A 24366-nucleotide genomic window follows, 5' to 3' on the forward strand; every position below is an offset into this window, starting at 1 on the left:
TGATCTAGAATCAGAAATACCATTTGACCCAGCAATCCCATTACTGGGTATATACCCAAAGAATTATAAATTATTCTACTATAAAGACACATGCACATGTATGTTTATTGCCGCACTATTCACAGTAGCAAAGACTTGGAACCAACCCAAATGCCCATCAATGATAGACTGGATAAAGAAAATGTGGCACATATACACCATGGAATGCTATGCAGCCATGAAAAAGGATGAGTTCATGTCTTTGCATGGACATGGATTAAACTGGAAACCATCATTCTCAGCAAACTAACACAAGAACAGAAAACCAAATACTGCATGTTCTCACTCATAAGTGGTAGCTGAACAATGAGAACATGTGGACACTGGGAGGGGAACATTACACAATGGGGCCTGTCGGGGAGTTGGGGGCTAGGGGAGGGATAGCATTAGGAGAAATACCTAATGTAGATGATGGGTTGATGGGTGCAACGAACCACCATGGCACATGTATACCTATGTAACAAACTGGCACCTTCTGCACATGTACCCCAGAACTTAAAGTATAATAAAAACTAAAAATAGAAATACCATATGATCCAGCAATCCCACTGCTAGATACATATTCAAAAGAAAAGAAATCAGTATATCGAAGAAATATCTGCACTCCCATGTTTTTCATAGCACTATTCATAATAGCCAAGACTTGGAAGCAAACTAAGTATCCATCAACAGACGAATGGATAAAGATAATGCAGTACATATACACAATGGAGTACTATTCAGCCATTAAAAAGAATGAGATCCTGTCATTTGTAACAACATGGATGAAACTGGAGGTCATTAAGTTAAGTGAAATAAACCAGGCACAGAAAGTCAAACTTTGCACATTGTCACTTATTTGGGACCTAAAGAGTTTAAAAAGTTGAAATCCTGGAGACAGAGTAGAATGAGTGTTACCAGAGGCTGGGAATTACAGTGAGGGGAAGGGAAAGTGGGAATGGTTAATGGGTATGGGTACAAAAATATAGTTAGAATGAATAAGATCTAGTATTTGACAGCACAACAGGGTGATTATAGTCAATAAAATTCTTTTTTGAGATGGAATCTCCCTCTGTCGCCCAGGCTGAAGTGCAGTGGGTGATCTTAGCTCACTGCAACCTACACCTCACTGGTTCAAGCAATTCCCCTGCCTCAGCCTCCCAAGTAGCTGGGATTACAGGCGCATGCCACCATACCCAGCTAATTTTTTTGTATTTTTAGTAGAGATGGGGTTTCACCATGTTGGCTAGACTGGTCTTGAACTCCTGACCTCAGGCAATCCACCCATCTTGCCCTCTCAAAGTGCTGGGATTATAGGCCGTAAGCCACCATGCCCAGCCAGTCAATAATAATTTAATTGTATATTTTTAAATAACTAAGAGTGTAATTTGATTGTTTGTAACACAAAGAAACAGTAAATGCTTGAGGATATGGGTACCCCTTTTATCCTGAAGTAATTATTATACATTTTATGCCAGTATCAAAATATCTCTTGTACTCCATAAATATATACACCTACTATGTACCCACTAGTTTTTTTAAAATAGTCTCTTAAAGGTAACTAAGGAATGGGTCAAGGTGATATCTCCACCCCTGCATGTTCTGCTACTTTCACTCTAATCCACACCATACCTGTGTAGTGTTGAAAAGGCAGAAAATGTAGCTGAAGATGATCCTGATGCTATCATCATTAATTAGCATGAGGTATGCCAGAATCCAGGTAATTCCAAAAACAACTGCAACAGATAATGTACTAACAATCTTCTTCATGGATGAAACTTTTTTTGTGCTAGGTGAAAGAAAACAAGAAAAATAATGTAGTTCATTAGGGTTTTACTCATCAATGTCATTATTACTCTCCTATTTAGAATGCATATTCAGCTGCCCATACACATTGTTCACTTAACAATATTATGCCCCAGGTGGATAAATGATGCTAAGTCTTACATCACTCTGGAGAAAATCTGATTTAGCAAGCTTTATTTTGACTACATTGATACTTGTTTAAAACTTCAGGCAAACAGAGCTCCTTAATACCACAGCAGGCAAATTTCAAGAACCAACTTCTTCATTGAAATGGAATTTTAATGTTGTATTACTACAGATCAGCCAATGGAGGAATCCCCTTTTTTGGCACCTTGGACATTCCTGAGCCTTAAGTTGATGTGGCAGAGAAAGGTTAGTTAGATGCAGAGTGATCTTCTTCCTCTTATGGAAAGTCTATGCCCCTGGATCCTGGGCTTGGCCATGTGACTTACTTTGACCAGTGGAACATTAGCAAATTTATCAAGCAGAGACTTGAAAGCATCTGTTTATTAATTTGCCTTCCCTCACACTTCTTTAGAATCCTGAGATCACTATGTTAAGAAGGCTGGACTAGTTTAATGGCAGATGAGAGACTATATGGAGCAGAGATGAGCTTTCCCAACTGAGGAGTTGCTACTAAAACCAACCAAACACCAACCACCAGACATAAAAGTGAGTCATGAAGGATTCAAGATGGCCGAATAGAAACAGCACTGGTCTGCAGCTCCCAGCGAGACTGACGCAGAAGGTGGCTGATTTCTGCATTTTCAAAGGAGGTACCCGGTTCATCTCACTGGGACTGATTGGACAATGGATGCAGCCCACAGAAGGCCAGCTGGAGCAGGGTGGGGTGTCGCCTCTCCTGGGAAGCGCAAGGGGTTGGGGAATTTTCTCCACTACCCAAGGGAAGCCTTGAGGGTCTGAGCCTGAGGAACTCCTGCACTGATACTGCGCTTGTCCCACAGGTTTCCAAACCCACAAACCAGGAGATTCCCTCCAGTTCCTGCCCCACCAAGGCCCTGGGTGTCAAGCACAAAACTGGGCGGCCAATTGGGCAGACACCGAACTAGCTACAGGAGCTCTTTTTTTTTTTTTCCCCATACCCCAGTGGCACCTGAAACACTTTTACACTGTTGGTGGGAGTGTAAATTAATTTAACCATTGTAGAAGATAGTGTGGTGCTTCCTCAAGGATCTAGAACTAGAAATACCACTTGACCCAGCCATCCCATTACTGGGCATATGCCCAAAGGATTATAAATCATTCTACAATAAAGACACAAGAAGACACATGCACACGTATGTTTATTGCGGCACTATTCACAATAGCAAAGACTTGGAACCAGCCCAAATGTCCATCAATGATAGACTGGATTAAGAAAATGTGGCACGTATACACCATGGAATACTATGCAGCCATAAAAAAGGATGAGTTCACGTCCTTTGCATGGACATGGATGAAGCTGGAAACCATCATTCTCAGCAAGCTATCACAAGAACAGAAAACCAAACACTGCATGTTCTCACTTATAAGTGGGAGTTGAACAATGAGAACACATGGACACAGGGAGGGGAACATCACACACTGGAGCCTGTCAGGTGGTGAGGGGGTAGGGGAGGGATAACATTAGGAGAGATACCTACTGTAGGTGATGGGTTAATGGATGCAGCAAACCACCAGGGCACGTGTATACCTATGTAACAAAACCGCACATTCTGCACATGTAACCCAGAACTTAAAATATTATAATAAAAAAAAAATTAGCCAGGTGTGGTGGTAGACGCCTGTAATCCTAGCTACTCTGGAGGCTGTGGCAGAGAATTGCTTGACCCCAGGAGGCGGAGGTTACAGTAGCCAAGATCGCACCACTGTACTCCAGCCTGGGTGACAGAGTGAGACTCCATCTCAAAAAAAAAAAAAAGTGAGTCATCCTAGATCATTAATAAGCATCCAAGCCAGTCAAGACAGAACTACCCAGCCAACACTCAACTCATGGCAAATAATAAACATTTGTCATTCTTCACCATTAAGTTTTGGGGCAATTTGTTATGTAGCTACTGAACACATGAAAGTTATTTGTTAAATAATTAAATCACAGTCTGCTTGTCATTATAACTAGGCCAATTTATGAATCACAGACTATCAGTCAAAATTTAGCAATACAAATTTAATTGGTATCTGGCCAAACATGATAATTTTTGTATGAAGGAAATATATCCTAATGTGCAATTAGGTACAGAAGCCTTTACCAAGGTTTTTCTGCATTGCTATTAAACACACTATTTTATCTTTTCACTCTCACCACTTATGTTCAGTAAACATACTTTTAATGTTTATCAGTGATAATATTTTTTACCATATTTCTCCTTAACATGAGCTACCATTCATACAGGAAGAATGATACTTACCCTTGATCTGTAAAGTACATATTTCAGATATAGTACCACTAGAAAAAGGTGCCCAAGTGAAGGCAACAGGCTGCTGACAGCCTGAAAGGAAACAAGTGAGTCTTTGGTGGTTTGTAATGTTGCTGAAGATTTAGTGGAAAAGCTGAGAAAGTTTCATTTTCACAAAGAAACGAACAATGCTGCTATTATAATGAAGATTGACAAGGATAAACGCCGGGTGGTACTGGATGAGGAGCTTGAGGGTATTTCACCAGATGAACTTAAAGATGAACTGCCTGAACGACAACCTCACTTCACGGTGTATAGTTATAAATATCAACATAATGGATGGGAGAGTTCCATATCCTTTGTGCTTTATTTTCTCCAGTCCTGTTGGACGTAAGCCTGAACAACAGATGATGTATGCTGGGAGTAAGAATAAGCTAGTCCAGAGAGCTGAACTAACCAAGGTATTTGAAATAAGAAATGTGGAAGACCTAACTGAAGAATGGTTAAGTGATAAACTTGGATTTTTCCACTAATGTGAACTTCTGTGTTTCTAAAGTATTTATATATTAACCTGACCATACTGGAACCAGACATCAATACTTATTTGTGTCTAAAAATGCACTGTTACTTACAGTCTGTTTTCTGCAGTAAAGAAAAATTCTTCATTTGTGCAAAGTTTGAACCAAGAGGAAATCATCTTCATAGTAATGAACCTTTGTATGGTGTTTCCTTGTACTGGTAATTGTTAGGTGGATTACTTTTCTCCAGGGACTTTTTGCACTCTTGTGACTAATTTCTATAACTTATGATTCAGAATTTGTTACTATTTACAGACACCATTGGAATGTACATATATTAGATGGTGAGAGACAACAGTTGCCTCCTTTTGACAAATGATATTAGCAGTTTATTTATAAAAATAGTGTATTATCACTTGTCAAATCATTGAAATTAATTTGAGGTCAAAGACTTGAGTGACCCAGTATTGAGTTATGAATAATTGACTGTAGTGTAACCTGCATCACAAGTACATTGATCAGTTCTGTATCTTGTTTGGTTTCCTTTATCTTTTTAATCAAATCTAGAAATTATGTTCATCAATCACTAATTTTTAAGATTGGGGAGTTAGATTTTATGATAGAATTATGACTGTTAGCTTTTCTCCTTATGGAAAATACCATCGTAGTCTTAGAAATTGGTGGGTTGTAATAATCAAGGGCTTCATTCCTTTTATGTCATTTCTAAACAGTTTTGCATCTAGGTTAATAACACTTCATTTATAAAGCATCACTTAATGTCACTAATGAACACTAATTATTTTAAATGTGTTAATAACGTGCCTTTGATTTGTTAGCTTTAAAGTTAGTTTAAGACTTTTACACTGTCAGTATTCCAGATTTGGTGAAATTAATACTTTTTTTTTTTTTTTTTTGAGACGGAGTCTCGCTCTGTCGCCCAGGCAGGAGTGCAGTGGCCGGATCTCAGCTCACTGCAAGCTCCGCCTCCCGGGTTCACGCCATTCTCCTGCCTCAGAGAGTCCAAATAAAATAATTTTCTAATGTGTATTTCTGAAATTTATAATAAAATCAACTTTATATTTTAAAAATTCCAACTATCTGCTTGCATTGGTGAGTATATGGCAGTCGAGAGTTCTAATTTTGGATATATTGTGATTAGTTTTGTGCCATAGGAAAAAAAATCTTTAAACTTTGTCCATAGTTAATAACGTTAAAACAATAATATCATGTCTTATATTCTAAATGTCAGAAGATATTCTGAACTGGATGCCTGAAGAGTTAACTAAACCAGTCTTGTTAGATGATGGTATTCTTGGCATAAAGCAAGGATTCTGTTATTTGGTATACTTGTAGAAACAAATATATAAGTAACCATTGAATATGAATTTGATAATAGGTCTAGAGAATCTAAAGACTAACCAAATTTTGTGAGTTAATTCTTATATTAAGAACATCTTAGTCATCTCAAAACTAGCAAAATTTAAATTTTGGCATGTTTTCCATTCATGTGCTCTTTGCATTTTATTTTTGAGGTTTCTGTGAGAAGTAAAGACAGTTGGAATTTTCATGATGTTGAATAGAACCATCTTCTGTTCCCAGCTTTGGCTTCACTAATTTAGAAGTCAGGAAGCAACAGAAAGTTAGTTGGAGATGAGGAAGTTCTACAGTAGGTGTTTGCTTTGGTTCTTGGTGGGAAAAGATTCTTTATTCCAATTTCCAGAGAGAGAGAAAACTCACCCAGGAAGTTTAACAATTCTTTAAACAGGTATTTTGATATTGGAGAATAACATGCATATAATTCTGTAGAAATGCAAATGTAATTCAAGTGAGTGGAGAGTGTTTTTAATATTTCTGAATGAAGGAAATGAGATTTTGTTTCACCTGGTTTGCAGCAATAAGAGAAACTAGTGCCGCAAGAATGTATTTTTAAATGAAGTTCCTTATTTTGTCTTGCATGTTTTAGTTTTGTTTATTTTTAAATTTGGAGGTCCTCCATAATGTCAGATAATATTGACCTACCGTACATTAGAACTTTTAGTTCCCATACTCTCTTTAACAGGAGCAAAGAGCTGTGATAAACCATGCTTTTTTGAGCTTGCCTGACTCCTAGTCAATAACATCTTTTTTGCAACACAACAGATTGAGGTAAGAGGATCAGTAGGACATTTTTATTTCATCTGTTCTATGGGAGGATCAGTAGGACATTTTTATTTCATCTGTTCTATGGGGAGATTTACAAATCCCATGCTCTAAAGTTTTCTCAAACATTTGTATAGATTTCCCTTTCATTTTACTAAAGTTTGCATTGTTCTTTTCAAGTATATTTCCTATTTAGTGTCTTTTTTCTGCCATTCCCCAAATAATAACTCCAGGTTTCATAATTCCAGTTTTTACATTCCGTATCTTTCTGGTGCAACCATTCCCATTCAGTTTAATCTTTCTTTCCTTTTTGGCAGCAATTTTTTTCCTGGGACCCTCCTTCATGGTCTTCTAAGTCAGCGTTAGTTTTGAAATTGTTGGCCCTGCATAAGTTCTGCATAGCATCTAATGTCAAAATAAAATCAATTGGTAATCACAATATTATTTAGTGTGGCTTTCATGACAACAAAAAATACATATGAAGAAAACTTCTCAGGTTAGTATGCTGAAATTCCAAAATGTCTGAGTTTTGAATAGTGATCACTTTGTTCTGGTATTGATGCAATTATATTCGGAAAAAAGTTGGTTGACTGCTTTAGTTTAATTGACTTCTAAAATAAATGTTCAATTTGTCTAGTTCTAAAAGTTTACTAAATGCCTAGTGCAGTTAAACATACTGTTGTTTAAGAGCGTGTAGCTAAATTTTTTTACTGTCATTACTAAATAATCTGTGTGCCAAAATGTGTGTCAGTACTTTTCCCTCCCTTTTTATCTCCTATTTTTGGGGTCATATGTAGCCATAAACTATATCCTTGTCTGACACGTTAGCTAAAAACTTCCAGTTAGGGGAGTTTATTGCCAAATTAAATTTGGCTGTTTCCCCCCAACCCATACAGATATTAAGAAAGGTGTACTTAAAAAAATGTTTGAACTACTTTTAAAACCTGAGCAATATCATTAATCCATATGTGGACTAGTGATGAATAGATATTTTCATAAGAGTTTAAATGCTGATATTTGGTGGAAGTAGAGGGTAACTTGTATTCTATAAATTCAAGTATTCTTACTATGGTTGCTTTCCCTATTTGTTCAATAAAGTGATAATACTGGAATCTGTAGAGTTTGAGCAGTTACAACTTTTGTGAGGATGTGTTTCAAACATTTCTGGACAAATCTTATTTTGTGTTTCCGAAAGAATGTAATAATCTTCCAGACCACTTAAAATCAATGGTCTCAAGCTGAAAATTCTTGAGAAATTTGTTTTTATTATGCCATTTGACATTTCAAATCAGTGCTCATATAGAGTAAACTTGTGATAGAAATTGTATTTTCTTGCTTTTTGGAGTATAATTCATATAAATATAATTACTTGAATATTGTTTAAGATCATTAACATGCCAGGGCAGTTCCTGCTGATTTCGATGGTCCAATATAATCTCATTCAGGAGGCTGGAAACATTAGTGGTTTAGTCTTGTGAATTTTAGCAGTTCTCTGTCATCATTTAAAAAAACCAACAACTGGCACAACTTCTTAAGCTGTGGTTTCAATCTCTGCTAATTCATATTGCATGTTTATTTTGGACAGTCTTTTGTTAAGCATCGTGCTTGTACTGGTTTAAATAAAATGTTAGCATTAAAAGAAACAAAAGACATAGTCCCACTAAAGATGGTGGCTTTTACTCATCTGGTCACACTAAGTGGATCTATTTGTAAGCTGGCTATAAGCTCACAGATGTGCCTGCATTTATTAAGTCTACTTAAATATGAACAAAATCTTACAGAATTAAATCTGAACTCATAGTCTCATTAGCACTGTATTCCCATCAATTTATGCTATGGAGATGGGGTCAGGAGGGGTAGAGTATAAGCGTTTAATAGTTTCTGCTTTTTGTCTCTCCAACTGAATGCTCTTGTTGTATAGCAGGGATGACAATGAAAATGCTTTTAGGAGCCAGAAAGGTTATAGAAAGGAGAGAAGCAGCATGGATGTGAACTGGAAAATCAGAAAGCACATGACCCCTGCAGGGAATGTCAGCTTAGAGTGGCCAGATATTCCAATTTTTTCAAGAGAAAATTCAATTCTTTTTTTTTTTTTTGAGATGAAGTTCGCTCTTGTTGCCCAGGCTGGAGTGCAATGGTGCAATCTCGGCTCACCACAACCTTCGCCTCCCAGGTTAAAGCGATTCTCCTGCCTCAGCCTCCCGAGTAGTTGGGATTACAGGCATGTGCCACCACACCTGTCTAAGTTTGTATTTTTAGTAGAGACAGGGTTTCTCCATGTTGATCAGGCTGGTCTCAAACTACCAAGCTCAGGTGATCCACCCGCCTCGGCTTCCCAAAGTTCTGGGATTACAGGCATGAGCCATTGCGCCCTGCTGAAAATTTAATTTTCAAGTGAGCTTTCCAAATTTTTGTATGTTTGCCACTAATTTAAAACATTTAAGGCTGGGCTTATGCCTGTAATCTCAGCACTTTGGGAAACCAACTGAGGAGGATCACTTGAGCCCAGGAGTTCCAGACCAGCCTCTTTTTGACAGAGACTACATCGCTATAAAAAATAGAAAAAGATTAGCTGAGCATGGTAGTGTGTGCCTGTAGTCCCAGCTACTCTGGAGGCTGAGGGGAGAGGATCGCTTGAGTTCAGGAAGTCAAGGCTGCAGTGAGCTGTGCTTGTGCCACTGCACTCCAGCCTGGATGGCAGAGCAAGACCCTGTCTCAAAAAATAATAATAAAATAAAATAAATAAGAAATTTTAGTGCTATTGTGTAATTCAAGCAATACATGTAAAATACAGCCAACAGGTACTGGATTATTATATTATTTTATTATTTATATTAATAAAATTATTTATATTAATAAAATGAAAATCCAGGGACCAGCATTTCCTCACAACCCTCTCATTTCTTTAATTATTCAAATATGATTTCTTGAATATTTAGGACAAGGGAAGAAAATTTTTTTTCTTGAAGTCTAGGTTTAGTTTTTAGTTGATCCTCGTTTTGTTGAATCCACAGATGTGGTAACCCAGGATATTGAGAGCAGACTATACTGATGTGAGAAGACGAGAAGATCCACTTTCTGAGTCAAAGTGTAAGAGAAAATCTCTCCTGCAAACCACATAGCCCTGACATTGTCTGAGTTCGTTTGAAAGCTCCTGGAACTGTGGATGTGTTATGGTGCTGTGTTAAGTGCTGGATGAGCCTTGCCTGGCAGCGTCCCATTCATTGGGAATCTTACCTTGTCAGGTTCTGGTTATTCTTCCACAGCACTTTGATCGAGATTGTAATAAATATAGCAACATTGCTGATGAGGATAATGGTTATAGGTACGATGAATGACCACAACAGTGGACTTTTTGTAACACCATTGGGTTCTGGAATTGCCAGCCAGCAGCTGTGGAGAAAAAAAAATATTATTTCAGCAGACTAAGAAAGGTACACATACTGGTTCCTTGTGCTATTAACATTATTGACATTCACTCAACTGAAAGATCTGCTAAAAGTTAACATCCCTCTGCATTTTATACATTTGAGATGACTTTCAAGAATTCCACCCACTAGAAAAGTGAAATAATATACTGTAACTTTAAACTGTCTCCTATTGATGGGCATTTTTTAAATATTAAATGCTTAAAAAGAGTTTGAAAAAGTTATTTAACCTCATCGTACCTGTTTTGTTTTTGTTTTGTGGGTGTTTTTTGTTTTGTTTTGTTTTGTTTTTGGTGGTGGTGGTTGTAGTGGTGTTTTTTTTCTCATCTGAGGTGAGAATAATAGTAACCACCTACTGGCATTGTTGAAAGAATTAATTCATTCATTCATTTAATAAGTATTTACAGAGTACATACTATGTGCTAGAGATACTGTTTTAGACACCAAGGTATTAGCAGTGAACAAAACAAAAATCCCTTCTTTAATGAGGTTACATTCTAGTGCAGAGAAATAGATAAAACAAAGTAAATAAAATACACAATATGTCCAATGGTGACAAATGCCATGGAGAAAAAGTGAATCAGGTAATGAGAGTAGAAATTACTGTGTATATGTGTGTGGAGGGTAGGGGTGTTTCATTTTAAATAATCAGGGAAAACCTCATGGAAAAAAAGCTGTATTTGAGCAAAGACCTGAAGCAGATGATGGGGAAGTGTGTTCCAGGCAGAAATCACATCAAGTGCAAAGGCCCTGAGGTGACAGCTTAAGAAGAAAAAAAGGCTAGTGTGGCTGAACCACAGAAAGTGGATAACATTAGTGCAAAGATACAAATTATGTAGGAGCTTTGTGGGTGATTGCCTGTACCCTAGACAACATGGAGAGACATGACATGATCTGCCTTGAGTTTTAAAAGCATTACTCCAGGTGCAGTGATGAGAGAACAGCATGAGCAAAAGTAGGAAATATTAGGTTGGTACTAATATTAGGTTGGAAACTGCCATTACTTTCGCACCAACCTAATAGCTAGGAGTCTATTGCAATAATATGGTAGTTTGGACCAGGAGAGGAGATGTTAAGAAATAGTCTGATTCCTGATATATTTAAAAGTAAAGCAAAATAATTTATTGATGGGTTGGATGTGGTACGTAGGGGAATTAAGAATGACTCCAAAATCTGAGCACCTAGAAGGATAGAATTACTATTAACTGGGGAAGACGATGAGATGAGCAGGTTTGGGAGGGAAGATGAGGAGATGTCTACTAAACAGTCAAGTGGAGGTGTCAGGTAGGCCGTTAGGTGTTACGATGATGTGAGAAGCTATGGCACATATTTGGCATTCAATTAATTTTATCTTCTTTCCCCTGGAGTTTTGTAAAACACCATTATTATACATTCCAAATAATTTCTAAATTTTTTTGCATTGAAATAGTTTTAATTTAAATTATTGGAAATCATATTTCTAATCTGAGTGACCTAGGAGGAAACTGAGATGATGTTCCATTCTCTATAATGAATCTAAAAATGCAAAGGCATGCTTCCCTCTAACAGATACAGTAGTAAGTCCATCCATAAATAAAATAGTGCCAAGTTTATCTTCAGGATGGTGGAGGTTGATCCGACAAATAGCTATGAATTTGAGGTCTGGAGAGCATTATAATTGGATGCAGATTAAGTGTTTAACTCCTTGACAAGTTTGCCATGGAACATAGGGAAAGACAGCTACAGCATAAAAGCAATTCTTGAAAAATTTCCCCCAATTATAATTTCCCATGTTAACCTCAACCCTTCGGGAATGTCTGAAATGGCCTATGTGGCAGTGGTACAGAAAACTGGGGGTAGAGCATGAAAGAGGAATGTGGCCTGCCCTACATTCACCCTGCAACTGGGTCTATGCAGAGACAGCACTACTTCAGGTAACTGGGTCAGGGATTTCAGGATGATTGGCAGAACTGGGAGCAACAGGGGAGCACAGAGGCTCTTGAGGAGCAACTGCTAGGAGAATAACTCAGGAAAACCAAAAATAATCCCTCCTGGGTCTCAGTACATCCTAAAGAAATACATGCCCTTGATGGCATGTGTGTAGGGTGGAAGGTGGGGGAGAAAGTCCAGGAGGAGGTGGATGCTGATGTCACACATCCTTTCCTCTCTCCCCAGCTTCTCTTATTATCAGTTACCTCGTATCTTCCCCAACAACTAACACCATAATCAGGAAAGAAGCTGCCCTTAGTTATTTATAGCTCAGTGTGAACAAATTTAAGTCAGTTGGCTTCTTTCTTCTGAAGACTTTTAAAGGAGTGAGTCTAGCCCTGTGCATGGGTTAACACCAATTAATAATGCAATTTGAAGTGAATTACCTCCCCTATGAGATATTTGCAACTTGGGTATCTCTAGATGTTTCTACTTGTGGCGTTAAAATTTTTAAATCTTAAACGATATTTAACCATAATCAAACATAGTGTCTGGGAGCATGAAATAAGGCGAGGCAGTCAGCTCCCCAGCCTACAGTTGGGTGTGATCAGCCCTGGGAAAGAGGTGAGTTCCCAGACACCACAGCCTTCCCTTGGTGTACTTGCCCATTTCCAAAAGTCGTGCTTTCATTTGTGTTGGTTTGGAACTTCAGGTGGAATTTGGAGAAAAGAATAGTTAGATTTATACAATGAGAAGGGAAGATCAATCGAGGAGCAGTTGCCATTGGGTAGCAGAAATGCACATAAAGAGTTGAGTCTCAGTTCAGCTCCACTTTCTTTTCTCCCCCACACAAACAAAGCAAATGCCATACAGTCAGATGCTTCTGGTAAAACAGTTAATTATGCACACTGGAATCACAGGAAGAATTTGTTATGTATGATAAATCATCATGAAATATTCATTAAAATCATATCAACATAGAATTGGTTTACATGAGTGAGACATATAGAGAGTGTTCAAGTTATTAAATGTTTTCACACTTGATCCCTTGCAGTGACCCCAGAACAGGAATTACTATTATTGTTATTCCCATTTTCTGGATGAGAAAACTAAGATATAGGATTACTAAGGATAATACCTATTGTATCATGATTTTCAGATTTAATGAAAGAAGACAAATTTAACATAATAAAGTTCACATTTATAAATTTAGAAGTTGATTAGTTGCTTTACAAAAGGACTTATGGGAAATTTCCATGTCATCACATTTAAAATATAATGTTGTTTGGGAATTTGAAATGTCTACCACTAAACATGACAATTAAAAAGTGAAATGCAAATTACAGCAACACTTGGAGCCAATATCACTAAACAGTTACACTCTTAGGTCAAACAATTGGACATTTAAAAAAATATAAACTCACATTTTCTCTTGCCGGTAGTCTAACTCCCATTGTGGATTCTTTCCATTCTGAGAATAAATAACTCCTACTGTAATAGCCACTACTATAGCTGGGACTCCTATGTGATAAAGAGAGGCACAGAATTAATGATTTATCCAGACTTGGATTAATTATAAAAGACAATACATGAATTATACAACTGACCCTCTTCAGGGTGTGTGTTGTTTTCACTATGGACAATATACAAAGTGATCCTACAGATGCAGGTCGACAGTGGACATAATTTTTCTCCAAGTGTTTTCCCTTCCTTTTTAGGGATGGCTCTACATATCAATCCTATTTCCGGTTTCTTTGTAACTCTTACCAGAATTGTCATGTTTCAGCGGCATAGTTCCTCTGTCACTTGAATAAATTTAAATTTAGATATCCCTGAAACAAGTCTTCTTTTGCTGGAACCCAATACATTTTTCAAATATTTTTGCTTAAAGAGTCACTCTGTCTTTCTTGAAACATTTCTTTTAAAGTAGCTGGAAGTTAATTATTTGTGGCCTAAATCTCAAATCAAATTAACAAAAAGAGATGTTAAAGGAAATTAACATTTTTAAGTTAGTTAAGTTAGTTTGTGATGTATCTCGTATTCTTGCCTTGATCATATCTGCCTCCTTCACTGGAGTATAAGCTTCTAGAGAGAAAGTATTCTTAGCAATCACTGTATTTTCTATGTCCTCTTAATTACATCAAGACCTTGGACTGTTTGGCCTTCAATAAGTGTTTGTTTAAATGATTTCCACAAAATTAAATTCCTGAGAAAAGGGAGATGCAAACACTTACCCCATCCAATTAATGAGATGAAAAGAATGAAATGCTGAGGGAGAGGCTTCATGGTCCTTATTAGAAGGTAATAGAGCTGTGCAGCACTGAGTGCATTCCAGGTAAATGTCACTAACAGAAAATAGTGCAGTAAGGCGGCAACCGCAGTGCACGTGGGATTCGGGGTGTTAATGGTGTCTGTCTGGGGTACGTCATTATTGTCAAAGTCAATATCATTGATGTCACCATCACTTGTCTTCAAGTTCTTATTGGAGTTTTCAATCCCAAACACAAAGAGGAGGTTGAAAATCAACATTGATATGCACAGATTGACCAAAACCCAGGTTACTGAGGTTTTTCTGACTTTCCTGAAAATAAGTAAATTCATATAAAAAATTAAATGAAACAAAACAACTGCACAAAACAAACTGCAGTGAAATTTCTAAGAACAAAGAATATTATTGCCCAATGTAAATTCAGTTCATAGCCCAGTGGGGACAGTTGGTAAATCTACCTTCTCAATTACATTAGAAAACTATACTCTCCTCTTATCGTTTCCACAAAGTCATGAGTTAAAGGAAACTGGTTGACGTCTCTTTTCTTGAAACTGTGTTCTGATGAAAAGTGACAGCTAATCTCCAAAGAGGGCCCCCAGTGAACCCTACTTCCTGGTAGGTAGCCCTGTATAGTCCCTTCACAGTAGTCTGGCCTGTACCTTGATTTAACTGATGGGATGCAACAGAAATCCTGGCAGCCAAGGCCGACTTATCCATTAGACACAATAGTGCTTAGTGTTTGTATCCCATAGTAATGTTTTAACTTCTTTTAGACTTAGAAGAAAAAAGAGAACTCTTAGCTCAAAGAATAGTAATATATTCATCTTTGTACCAATGCAATCATAAAATATAATTTTTAATCTTTCGTTAATGAATGAAAGGCTTCACAAAGGCACAAGTGCCTGGGGAATATAAAAGTCATAACACGGCCCTCCAGGTGAGGCAACCTAGTACAAAGCTGTACCAGGAGAACCTCCAACTGACCAGCGTGCTCGCAGAACGGGGTGGAGCTGTGGGAAGTTCCCGCCCTTTGCAGAGGGGAGGAGCCTGGCCCCTCCTCTTCCGAGGAGGAGAGGTATCGGGATTCAATCTACGCAGGCGGGAAGCCTTCCAGCAGGCCTTTCAGTTTGCTGAGAGTCCCTGTTGCCCTTTTTTCCCCTTTTCACCCAATTAACCCTGGTTTTTTTACCCTTCAAAGTGTCTGTGAGCCTAATCTTTCATGGTCGTGTGACAATAACCCAGCTTTCAGCTGAACAAAGGAGAAAGTCCTACAACACTGACAGCTTTCCCTTTTGTGCTCCTGGGAGTTCTGAGCCACTGTGTAAAAAGCCCAGCCACCTTTCTGAAAAAAAAAAAAAAAAAAAAACTGCGTGGAAGTCCTCTGAGACTGTATGGAGAGGGAGAAAGATCCAGCTGTCCTAGCATCCTAGGTGAGCCTCCAGATGACTCTGGCCTAGCCGCCATCTGACTGCAAGACTCCAGCAAGACTAGTAGAAAAATTACCCAGCCGAACCAGACAAGCCACAGAATCATTAGAAAATGATATCTGTTCCTATCCACTGAGTTTTGGGGCAGTTTTTTTTAATGTAACACTAGATAATAAGTTCTACTCTAAATTTGCAAGCATCTGTAAAAGAGGCCCTATATGGAGTTTTAAAATTTTTTATAACAGAAAATTGCACATTAGTAGATGAATTCATGTTTAAATGTAGAGAAAAAAAAGTCTTGAGTTTTAAAATGTAATTTATCTTTAAAACTCACTTTTAAAATAAGGCCAAAGACAATTTTTAAATAATTTCCCATAACAGTGTAATAGCTTTAAAACAAAATTAGGTAATATTCAGCTTTATGTTTAAAGAGTGAGGCTTCCATGAAGACTTCAATTAAGTAAAAATATTTTTAATTTGTTTCATGGCCTATTGTTACTGATGCTATTCTTTATAATTTAAGTAGACTAATGATTACTGTCTTTTTAAATGGCTTATACACAACAAAATTTCACATATCTTTTCTGCAAGAATTTTCAGAACCTTATTTTCATCAAGAATCTCCCCAGGACTAATGTTTCAGGGACCACATTTTGGGAAATGCTTGCTGATTGTCAGATGGTCAAGATGTCCTGAACCGCACTTTGAATGTAAATCATTCCCAAGAACTGTTCCTTTATTGGAAGATATAATTTCTGGGTGTACAACCAAGTGCTCTTTAAAATTGCCTTTTTTTCCTTCTCATGCTTACCTAATGTCTTTGCTCTAAGAGAGCAGCTGTTTCTCTGATTTTGTCTGCAGGCCAGCCTTGTTTACCAGTAATCTTCAGAAGGCAGTATGAGTAAGTGTGTATGAGTGTGTGTGTGTGTGTGTGTGTGTGTGTGTGTGTATGGTGTGGTGTGCGTATATGTATGGTGTGCTGTGTGTAGTTCATGTATATGTTCTGTGCTAGCCCAAATGTGTATTTTCAGATTGGCAGAGAATGCAAGATTTCTCTTAGTAAAGTTGATCTAAAAAGTAAGACATGATACTCTTTTTTGTACATGTGTTATTTTCCCTATTGCTTAAAAGCAATCCCCCTTATATCCCCTTAAAGGCATGTTGCAGTTTCATGTCTACTATGACAGATAGTGCTACACCAATAAAAGTTATAAAATCTCTACTCACTATTTAAAGCCTTCTGGATTTTTCAGACTGCAAGACCTCTTGGCATACCATTTCCCAGGTTTATTATTATGCCTAAAGTTCTAACCTTCAAGCACCTCTCTATTCTTAATAACTCATAATTTGATGAAGTCTATTTGCCCATTATATATTATTTATGTTTTTATGATGTTTCATCATGACCTCTCTTGATCTTTGGATTCCCACACTGAATAAAAAAGCTTTCATTCAAACAGCACTCAGTCCGTCTGCTTGACATTTTAGTTGAGATTTCAGGACAATTCAAAATTTCATTAAATCTATTGAGAGGTTTAATGACCAGAACTGCAAAAAGTACTCGAAAGAATCTTTTTATATAAAAGCAAGATTAGATTCTAGTTTTTATCTAATTTTATCAGTTATAATCCACAGGAAGAAGAGGTGATTTTCAAATAGCCTGGCCCTTCTTATACATTATTACTATATAGATGCTCCTCAACTTACAATGAGATGGCATCCCAATAAACCCATTGAAAACTAAAAACATCATTTCAACTTACTGTATTTTCAATTTACAATGGGTTTATTGGGACATAACCCTATCATAAATCAAGAAACATCCTGAATGCTATCACTTTTCCACCATCTTAAAGCTGAAAAATCATAAGTTGAACCATGGTCAGTAGGGGACTATCTGTATTCTGTGCGTTATTATTATATGGGAACCTGTCCAAGAACAAAGAAAATTTTATAATTCAGGATTTTAAAGTCAATAAAATTTTGTCTTTATTTTTCTTTTGTCTTTTCTGTCTTTTTTGAAAAAATTTGTTTGAAATGTGATCTTGCTGTATTGCCCAGGCTGGTCTCAAACTCCTGGGCTCAAGCAATTGCTCCTGCCTTGGCCTCCCAAAGTGCTAGAATTACAGGTGTGAACCTCCATGCCTGGCGTTTATTTTTATTTTTGTTTCCTGATGAATTTTAGTGCCATCTATGGTTGCACGATTGTGCTAGAAAACGTATTGATGAAGGAGTAAAGAAATCTGATGACAAATGAAAAGAGTGAGGTTTGGGCAAAGAAACTGGTTATGCAGCAACTATGACTCATCCTTATGGGGCCAAATAATCGTCAGTACAACTGTGGTGATGGTAGAAATACAAATAAGGAGACAAATTTAAGAGGCATTTAATTTTACATGACAAACATGTAATTACGTGGTATGTAATTTTCCTTCAAGGCACTTACCACAATTTGTAACTGTATATTCAGTTGTGTATATATTTTTATAATGTCTTCCTTCTGCCCCCCAAAAGTGTACATTTCATGAGAGATAGGAGATTATCTCTCTGTTCATAGGTTTGTATTCAGGTCCTTGCAACATAAGCACTCACTGTAAAACTTTTAAATGAATGGCAAGAGACTCATTTAATGTGAAAAGGGGAAGAAAAGGAATCGAAAACAATTCTGGCTCTTTGGAGAAATGGCTGGTTCAGGTATGAGGCACAGAAAGTGAAAGATGATCATTTTGCTGTGATTGAAATAAGGAAGTGACTAAAGACTGAGACATGACAAAACAACATGAAGTGGCTCCCTCTGGCTACGCTGGGAAGTATGCTTTTTGCAAAAGAGTATAGCAAACAAATATAGAAAGAATGATAGACTAGAAGATCACCATTTTTCAACGACTAATGTAATAATTTGTTCCAGTAAGGATGAGTAACAAGATCATTAAGTAAAAGATTTTTGGGAAACAGGATACCATGCAGCCTCAAAGTGGCACCCCAAGAGTCACCTATTATTTACACGGGGAAAAAATGTGGAAATCTGGCAGACATCACTTTAAACGAGTAATCAAACTTACAGCCTACGATAATGAGACACACTGATATGCATTTCTTGTTGTGTCACACTAAAAAAAATCCATGATTGCAGTATTCCCACCAAAAATAATTAACCTGCATCTCTTCATGAAGAAAATTTCAGACAAATCTTCATTGTGGAACATTTTTCAAAGTAACTGGCCTGGATGCTTGAAAAATTTCAGTGTCATGAAAGACCAAACAAACATGAAATGTGAAGTTGACAGAGGAAACACACAGTAAACAGAGTAAATTAATAAATGAACGAGCTTCTAAAAGACCGCAGGCAGTTAAAAAATGTAGCATGTGACAAAACATAATGAATGGGATACAAAATTGGACCTCAAATGAAGGGGTCAAGGTGGAGAGAAGTATTTGTTTATAGGTCATTATTTAAAATTAGACTTTAAGGTATGGGATTCAAAAACTTTCATCATTTGAAAACCATATATTTTTGGAAAATGTTTCACCATTTGAAAGCTTGATATATTTTTTAAATTACTTTTTTTAAAAAATGCTGTTTGCAATGTCTCTTTCCTTTACAAATACAAATTGATAGGCATGGTTCTATTCAACACTAAGGAATTATAGCATTCATGAGCTGCGGGACCACATTAATTTTACATGACAAACTTGTAAATAAGTGGCATATAATTTTCTTTCCAGGCACTTGCCACAATTTGTAATTATATATTTATTAGTGTGTATTTCTTAGCCTTTCCAGGCCTGAATGTCCTTCTCTATAAAGTAAGTACATCTCTGAGTTCTTGTCTAGTTCAAAGACACTACATTCTTATGAGAATTCTCAGAGTAAATTATATCAAGATAGCAATTTCTTTTCTGAAAAGAGTCTGCTTCTGCTCTTACCTGGTGACAATCTGAAATATAATTGTGAGAGCCAGACCAGTAATAGACAGTGCACATCCAACGTTGGATAATATGTCGAGTGATTTGGGATACTGATAATCCTTTTTGAAAGTCTGAAAAACAAGTTAAGACTCATATTTTTAAATAATCATCCCTGAAATGTTAATGAAAGTCAACATCACAGAGTTACATGGGTCAAAATAACCAGACAGTTGCCAGAATATCTTCCTTTTGAAAAGCTCTTGATATATTTAAAAGTGAAATACATCAACCCCTTATTGCTGAGCAGTTTACCTGAAGTACAGGCTTGAGAATAATTATCTAACTCATTCAGTTAGGGAAAAATATACAGTCATGCCTTGGTATTTGCGGGGGGGAGTGTTTCAAAACAACTTGCAGATGCCAAAAGCTGTGCATATTCAAGTCCTGCAGTTGGTCCTGTGGAACCTGCTGATGTGAAAATCTGGCCTCCATATACCAGTTTTACAATCTGAAAATACTGTGTTATTTTCCATCTATGTTTCCTTGTGGATGCAGAATGTGGAGGGCCAATGTGGAGGGCAGACTTTTTTATTGAAAAAAATCCACATATTAAGTGGACCCATACAGTCTCATGTTGTTCACAAGTCAACTATTTATACTCTTCCTTGATGTCTAAAATCAAAATTGTTTGAATTAGATCTAAATTGTCAAAAGTTGCCTCACTTATTCATGACATTATTTTTATGTGTAACTGGACTCTAAGTATATCTAAGTTGATGCACTAAAAATAAAGTTACAGAAATATTTTCATAAATATGGAAAGATGCTCATACCCTGTTAATTTTTTAAAGGAAGTCTTATTTTTGTGTAATATATTTATATATCTCTCAACATGTTTGTGTGGGTGTGTGTGTATATATATATGAAAATATATACCATATGAGTATGTAATCTTAGAAATCTGGTGAGGTAGTGGTAATGGTCACAGGGTGGGTTGGATATGTATAGTTCATTTTGCTTATCTGTACTTTCTGATTTTTTAAGTTGTTAAAATTAGAAAAGCACTGTATGCTTACTTGTAAAATATGAAAGGAATATAGAGGCCTAATAAAAAAGCATATGTTCCTTTATACTGCCAGCTACCCCACACCATACCTACCTCTTGAGAGCCTATCTTTTTTTCTTACATGCTTAAAAATACTATCTATGTCTATTACACAAACACACAGGGGTTTGTTAACCTAATAGCATTATGCTCGAATTGCCATTTTACTTTTTCATAAACATTTTTCCATATCAGTATATTTTTGTTTAGTATATACTTTCATAGTTTATGCAATGCCTGTGTATTGCTTTTATAGAAATAAAAACAAAATACACATTTAAAAATAATAAAACAAAAATTTTATGTTATTTCTTGTGTGTAGTATACTAAGTAGATGCAAAAAGAATCATAAGATTCATAGGTCTTCAGATTTTAAAAATAATCTTTTCACTCAGAGCCTATTTGCTCTTACTTCACATGCGATTTTAATCAGCCATTTTAAAAAAAATATTGCAAACCAAAACTAATTACAAATGTAGGTACATAGGCATTGAGGCAGTCAGATACTAGTGAGAAGACATAGCTGAAAGCCTAACCTCAAGAAAGGGAATAGAAAACTGTAGTAAAGTAAACTGTATCATTTAACATGTATAGCAACCTGAGCTTTACATAGCTAATCAATGATCCTATGACTTTAAGATATCAAAAAGTTAAATTTTTCTCCTGTATCTCCTGATTGAGAAAGCAGACCTCTCTGTAATACAAGTTAGAATAGAAATAATCCAAATGAATTAAAATAAGAGAGTTTTTATAATTAAAATGAGAAAACTACCATTATCTCAAAAAGTTTTAAAAAGCAAGGTTCTATGCTTTGATAATGTAAGCTATACAAGTACGTTCCACCAGTCTCCACTGGCTTCCCAAATATGGCTATATTATAGCTACTGGGAAATGAAAACATCTGCTTCTCCTTGGGAGATTCATAACATTAATAGTCCCTTACTAAGGAGAAGAACACTCTCCATAAATCCCCATTCCCTCATGTATAAAAAACATTCCATCAAGTATATAAACTAACATTTTCTTTGTTTCACTAGAATAACAGATTTCTGGAAATAGAACATACAGAAGCCCCTCTTCTTACAAGGGTCAGCACAAGAACCTTGAGAGGTGCAAGCACAGCTGCACACCAGAGCTAAGTATTATCAGTTGCTTGCACAGTATAGCTTTAGAGTAAAAGAATTAAAGAATACACGGAGAAACCAGGGGACAAATTGAAGGAATTAAAGAGTTTTTTTCTTTTGTATCTTCTAGCAAAAACTTAGTAACTTGAGCAATTTCAATGGGAAAAGCTTTGGGTAATGATTTAAACTGTCCACATATAGCTAAGGAAATATTGAACCTGTCTCCGACACACAGCTATACAGCTTTACCTCTGGCTATAACAAGTTTACGCTTCAGAACATGTGAGTTAGTTGAATGGAGTCCACCAGCTTTTCTTCCGCACATGGGCTCCCTTCCCATGATCAAATACATAGTGCTGACCTCTCTATCCTAAGACCACATAGCAAAAAGTTCTATTCTACTTGCCTTTACCTTAGTCCTATTTTTTTGTTTGTTTTGTTTTGTTTTCGAGACGGAGTCTCACTCTGTCGCCCAGGCTGGAGTGCAATGGTGCGATCTCGGCTCACTGCAACCTCTGTCTCCCAGGTTCAAGCAATTCTCCTGCCTCAGCCTCCCCAGTAGCTGGGATCACAGGCGTGCACCACCACACCCGGCTGATTTTTGTATTTTTACTAGAGATGGAGTTTCACCACGTTCGTCAGGCTGGTCTTGAACTCCTGACCTCATGATCTGCCCGCCTCGGCCTCACAAAGTGCTGGGGTTACAGGGGTGAGCCACCGCACCCAGCCTTTAGTCCTATTATTTTATTTCCTGTTTTTCTATTTAATATGAGTTGAGAATCTATGTAAATTAAATCCCAAAGTTATCTCCAAGGAGCACATACTAGAATTGTGTGTAAGGAAAATTCTCATCTGGAAAGAGATTTCTATGTACATCCTTACCATTAATACAGCAAAATTAGTAGTATGGTTGCAGCGGCAGCGCAGGAATCCATCAGTGCCCTTGTCTTTTTGACAGCCATACGTGTCCCAGTCCCTTGTTGACAAATTCCAATAGACGCAGGCATAGGAATAGAGTTGAAATTCTTCTTGGTCGTACTGTGAATTGACAAGACAATTACAATTACTATTTCTAAATGCTTAATTGGGCTAAAAAAATCAAGTAGTATAAGACAGTCATCTGAGAAATGAATTAAATATATACTCAGCATTAACACATTCATTATGATTAAGGAGAGGGAAAAAGGGAGATAAAATTTAAATTAGCTAACTTTGCATTTAGTTAGTTTGACAAAAGATATGATTGGGAGGAATATTTAAATGGATACATCAAAGAATCTTTTGAAGAGTTTGGCTGTAGATTTCTCTTATTCAAACTATCCCTGCTTTTGGTATTCAAGATTGGTCTGAATTTTTATTATTTCTGTTCATGGAAACCCCTGCCCTTTCCTCCTACTCCCCTCTTCCCCTGTATTACTCTACTCAGTCTCAGCTGCCACCATCAGAAAGGCAGAAAGCATGAGGACACTTTTTTCTTGTATCTGCAATGAAAAACTCACCCTTGGACTAAAGACCATGTCAACAGAAGCACTCTGATCTTGCTCATTTTCATCAGTTTTGCTTGAGATAATTTTTTGACTAAAATTTGATTTAGCTGTAAAAGTTTTTGATTGGAAAAGCTTGTCATTTTGATAAACTACAAAGCCACATGCCTTGCTGTTACCTATAGGGAGAAAAAGACATTAAGATCAATAAGTGAACTGTAGGGTAAACAAAAAACAATATCTCACATTGTTGTAGAAGTGCATAGCTGCTTACTATTTTAATAAAGTACAGTAAAAATGGTTTACTGGTTGAACCTTTACTTAATTGCAATATGTAAGTAATACATATAACCCATGGTAGGCCATTCCACCATATTAATTTTTCTTTCTGAGCTTCAGTTTCCTTACCTTCTACCTAGGAATGAGAATTGCTGCCTAATCCACCTCAAAAAGGTATTGCAAGGATCTCATGTATAAAGTAAACGTCTTGCTTTATACATGAGAGATGGAGAGAGTGAACACGACATGTGGGCAGCCCCAGCCCGTGTTGCCTCCTGCAATGACAAAATATGAGACAGGAAATAGCAAAGCTGGGACACTAGGATGGCTGAGCCCAGATGAGGTCGGTCTCCTGTTCAAAGGGGACGAGTGGTGTTAAGTCACGGAGCAAGGAGCTCAAGTCACTTTTTCTGTGGAGTTTTTGAGGCAGGCACTCTTCACCATCTCTTCAACTATTGTCCCGTGCTGTGTCATGACAATCATGGGCTTCTCCCAAGGCTACTGTGAAACATCTTCTGGACATTGGAAAAAGGAATCAGCCATTCATCAAAGATCC

At 37.0% G+C, this 24366-nt stretch overlaps 1 protein-coding gene and 1 pseudogene across 2 annotated transcripts in view; one reads left to right on the plus strand and one right to left on the minus strand.

Annotated features, from left to right (window-relative positions):
• The window catches only part of ADGRG7 (adhesion G protein-coupled receptor G7), an 86156-nt gene that overhangs the window by 20917 nt on the left and 40873 nt on the right, over positions 1-24366 (minus strand). For both annotated transcript variants that reach the window (XM_033211471.1, XM_033211472.1), the window contains 7 exons: positions 23547-23710; positions 22930-23085; positions 19837-19949; positions 14448-14794; positions 13638-13734; positions 10115-10270; positions 1651-1807 (listed from right to left, as the gene is read on the minus strand). In XM_033211471.1, the coding sequence (XP_033067362.1) occupies positions 1651-1807; positions 10115-10270; positions 13638-13734; positions 14448-14794; positions 19837-19949; positions 22930-23085; positions 23547-23710 (1190 nt within the window). The remainder of the gene's footprint in view (positions 1-1650; positions 1808-10114; positions 10271-13637; positions 13735-14447; positions 14795-19836; positions 19950-22929; positions 23086-23546; positions 23711-24366) is intronic.
• LOC117083598 lies at positions 4328-4790 on the plus strand (annotated as a pseudogene).

Source organism: Trachypithecus francoisi, unplaced genomic scaffold, assembly GCF_009764315.1.
Source record: "Trachypithecus francoisi isolate TF-2019V2 unplaced genomic scaffold, Tfra_2.0 Lachesis_group0, whole genome shotgun sequence".
NCBI classification, from domain to species: Eukaryota; Metazoa; Chordata; class Mammalia; order Primates; family Cercopithecidae; genus Trachypithecus; species Trachypithecus francoisi.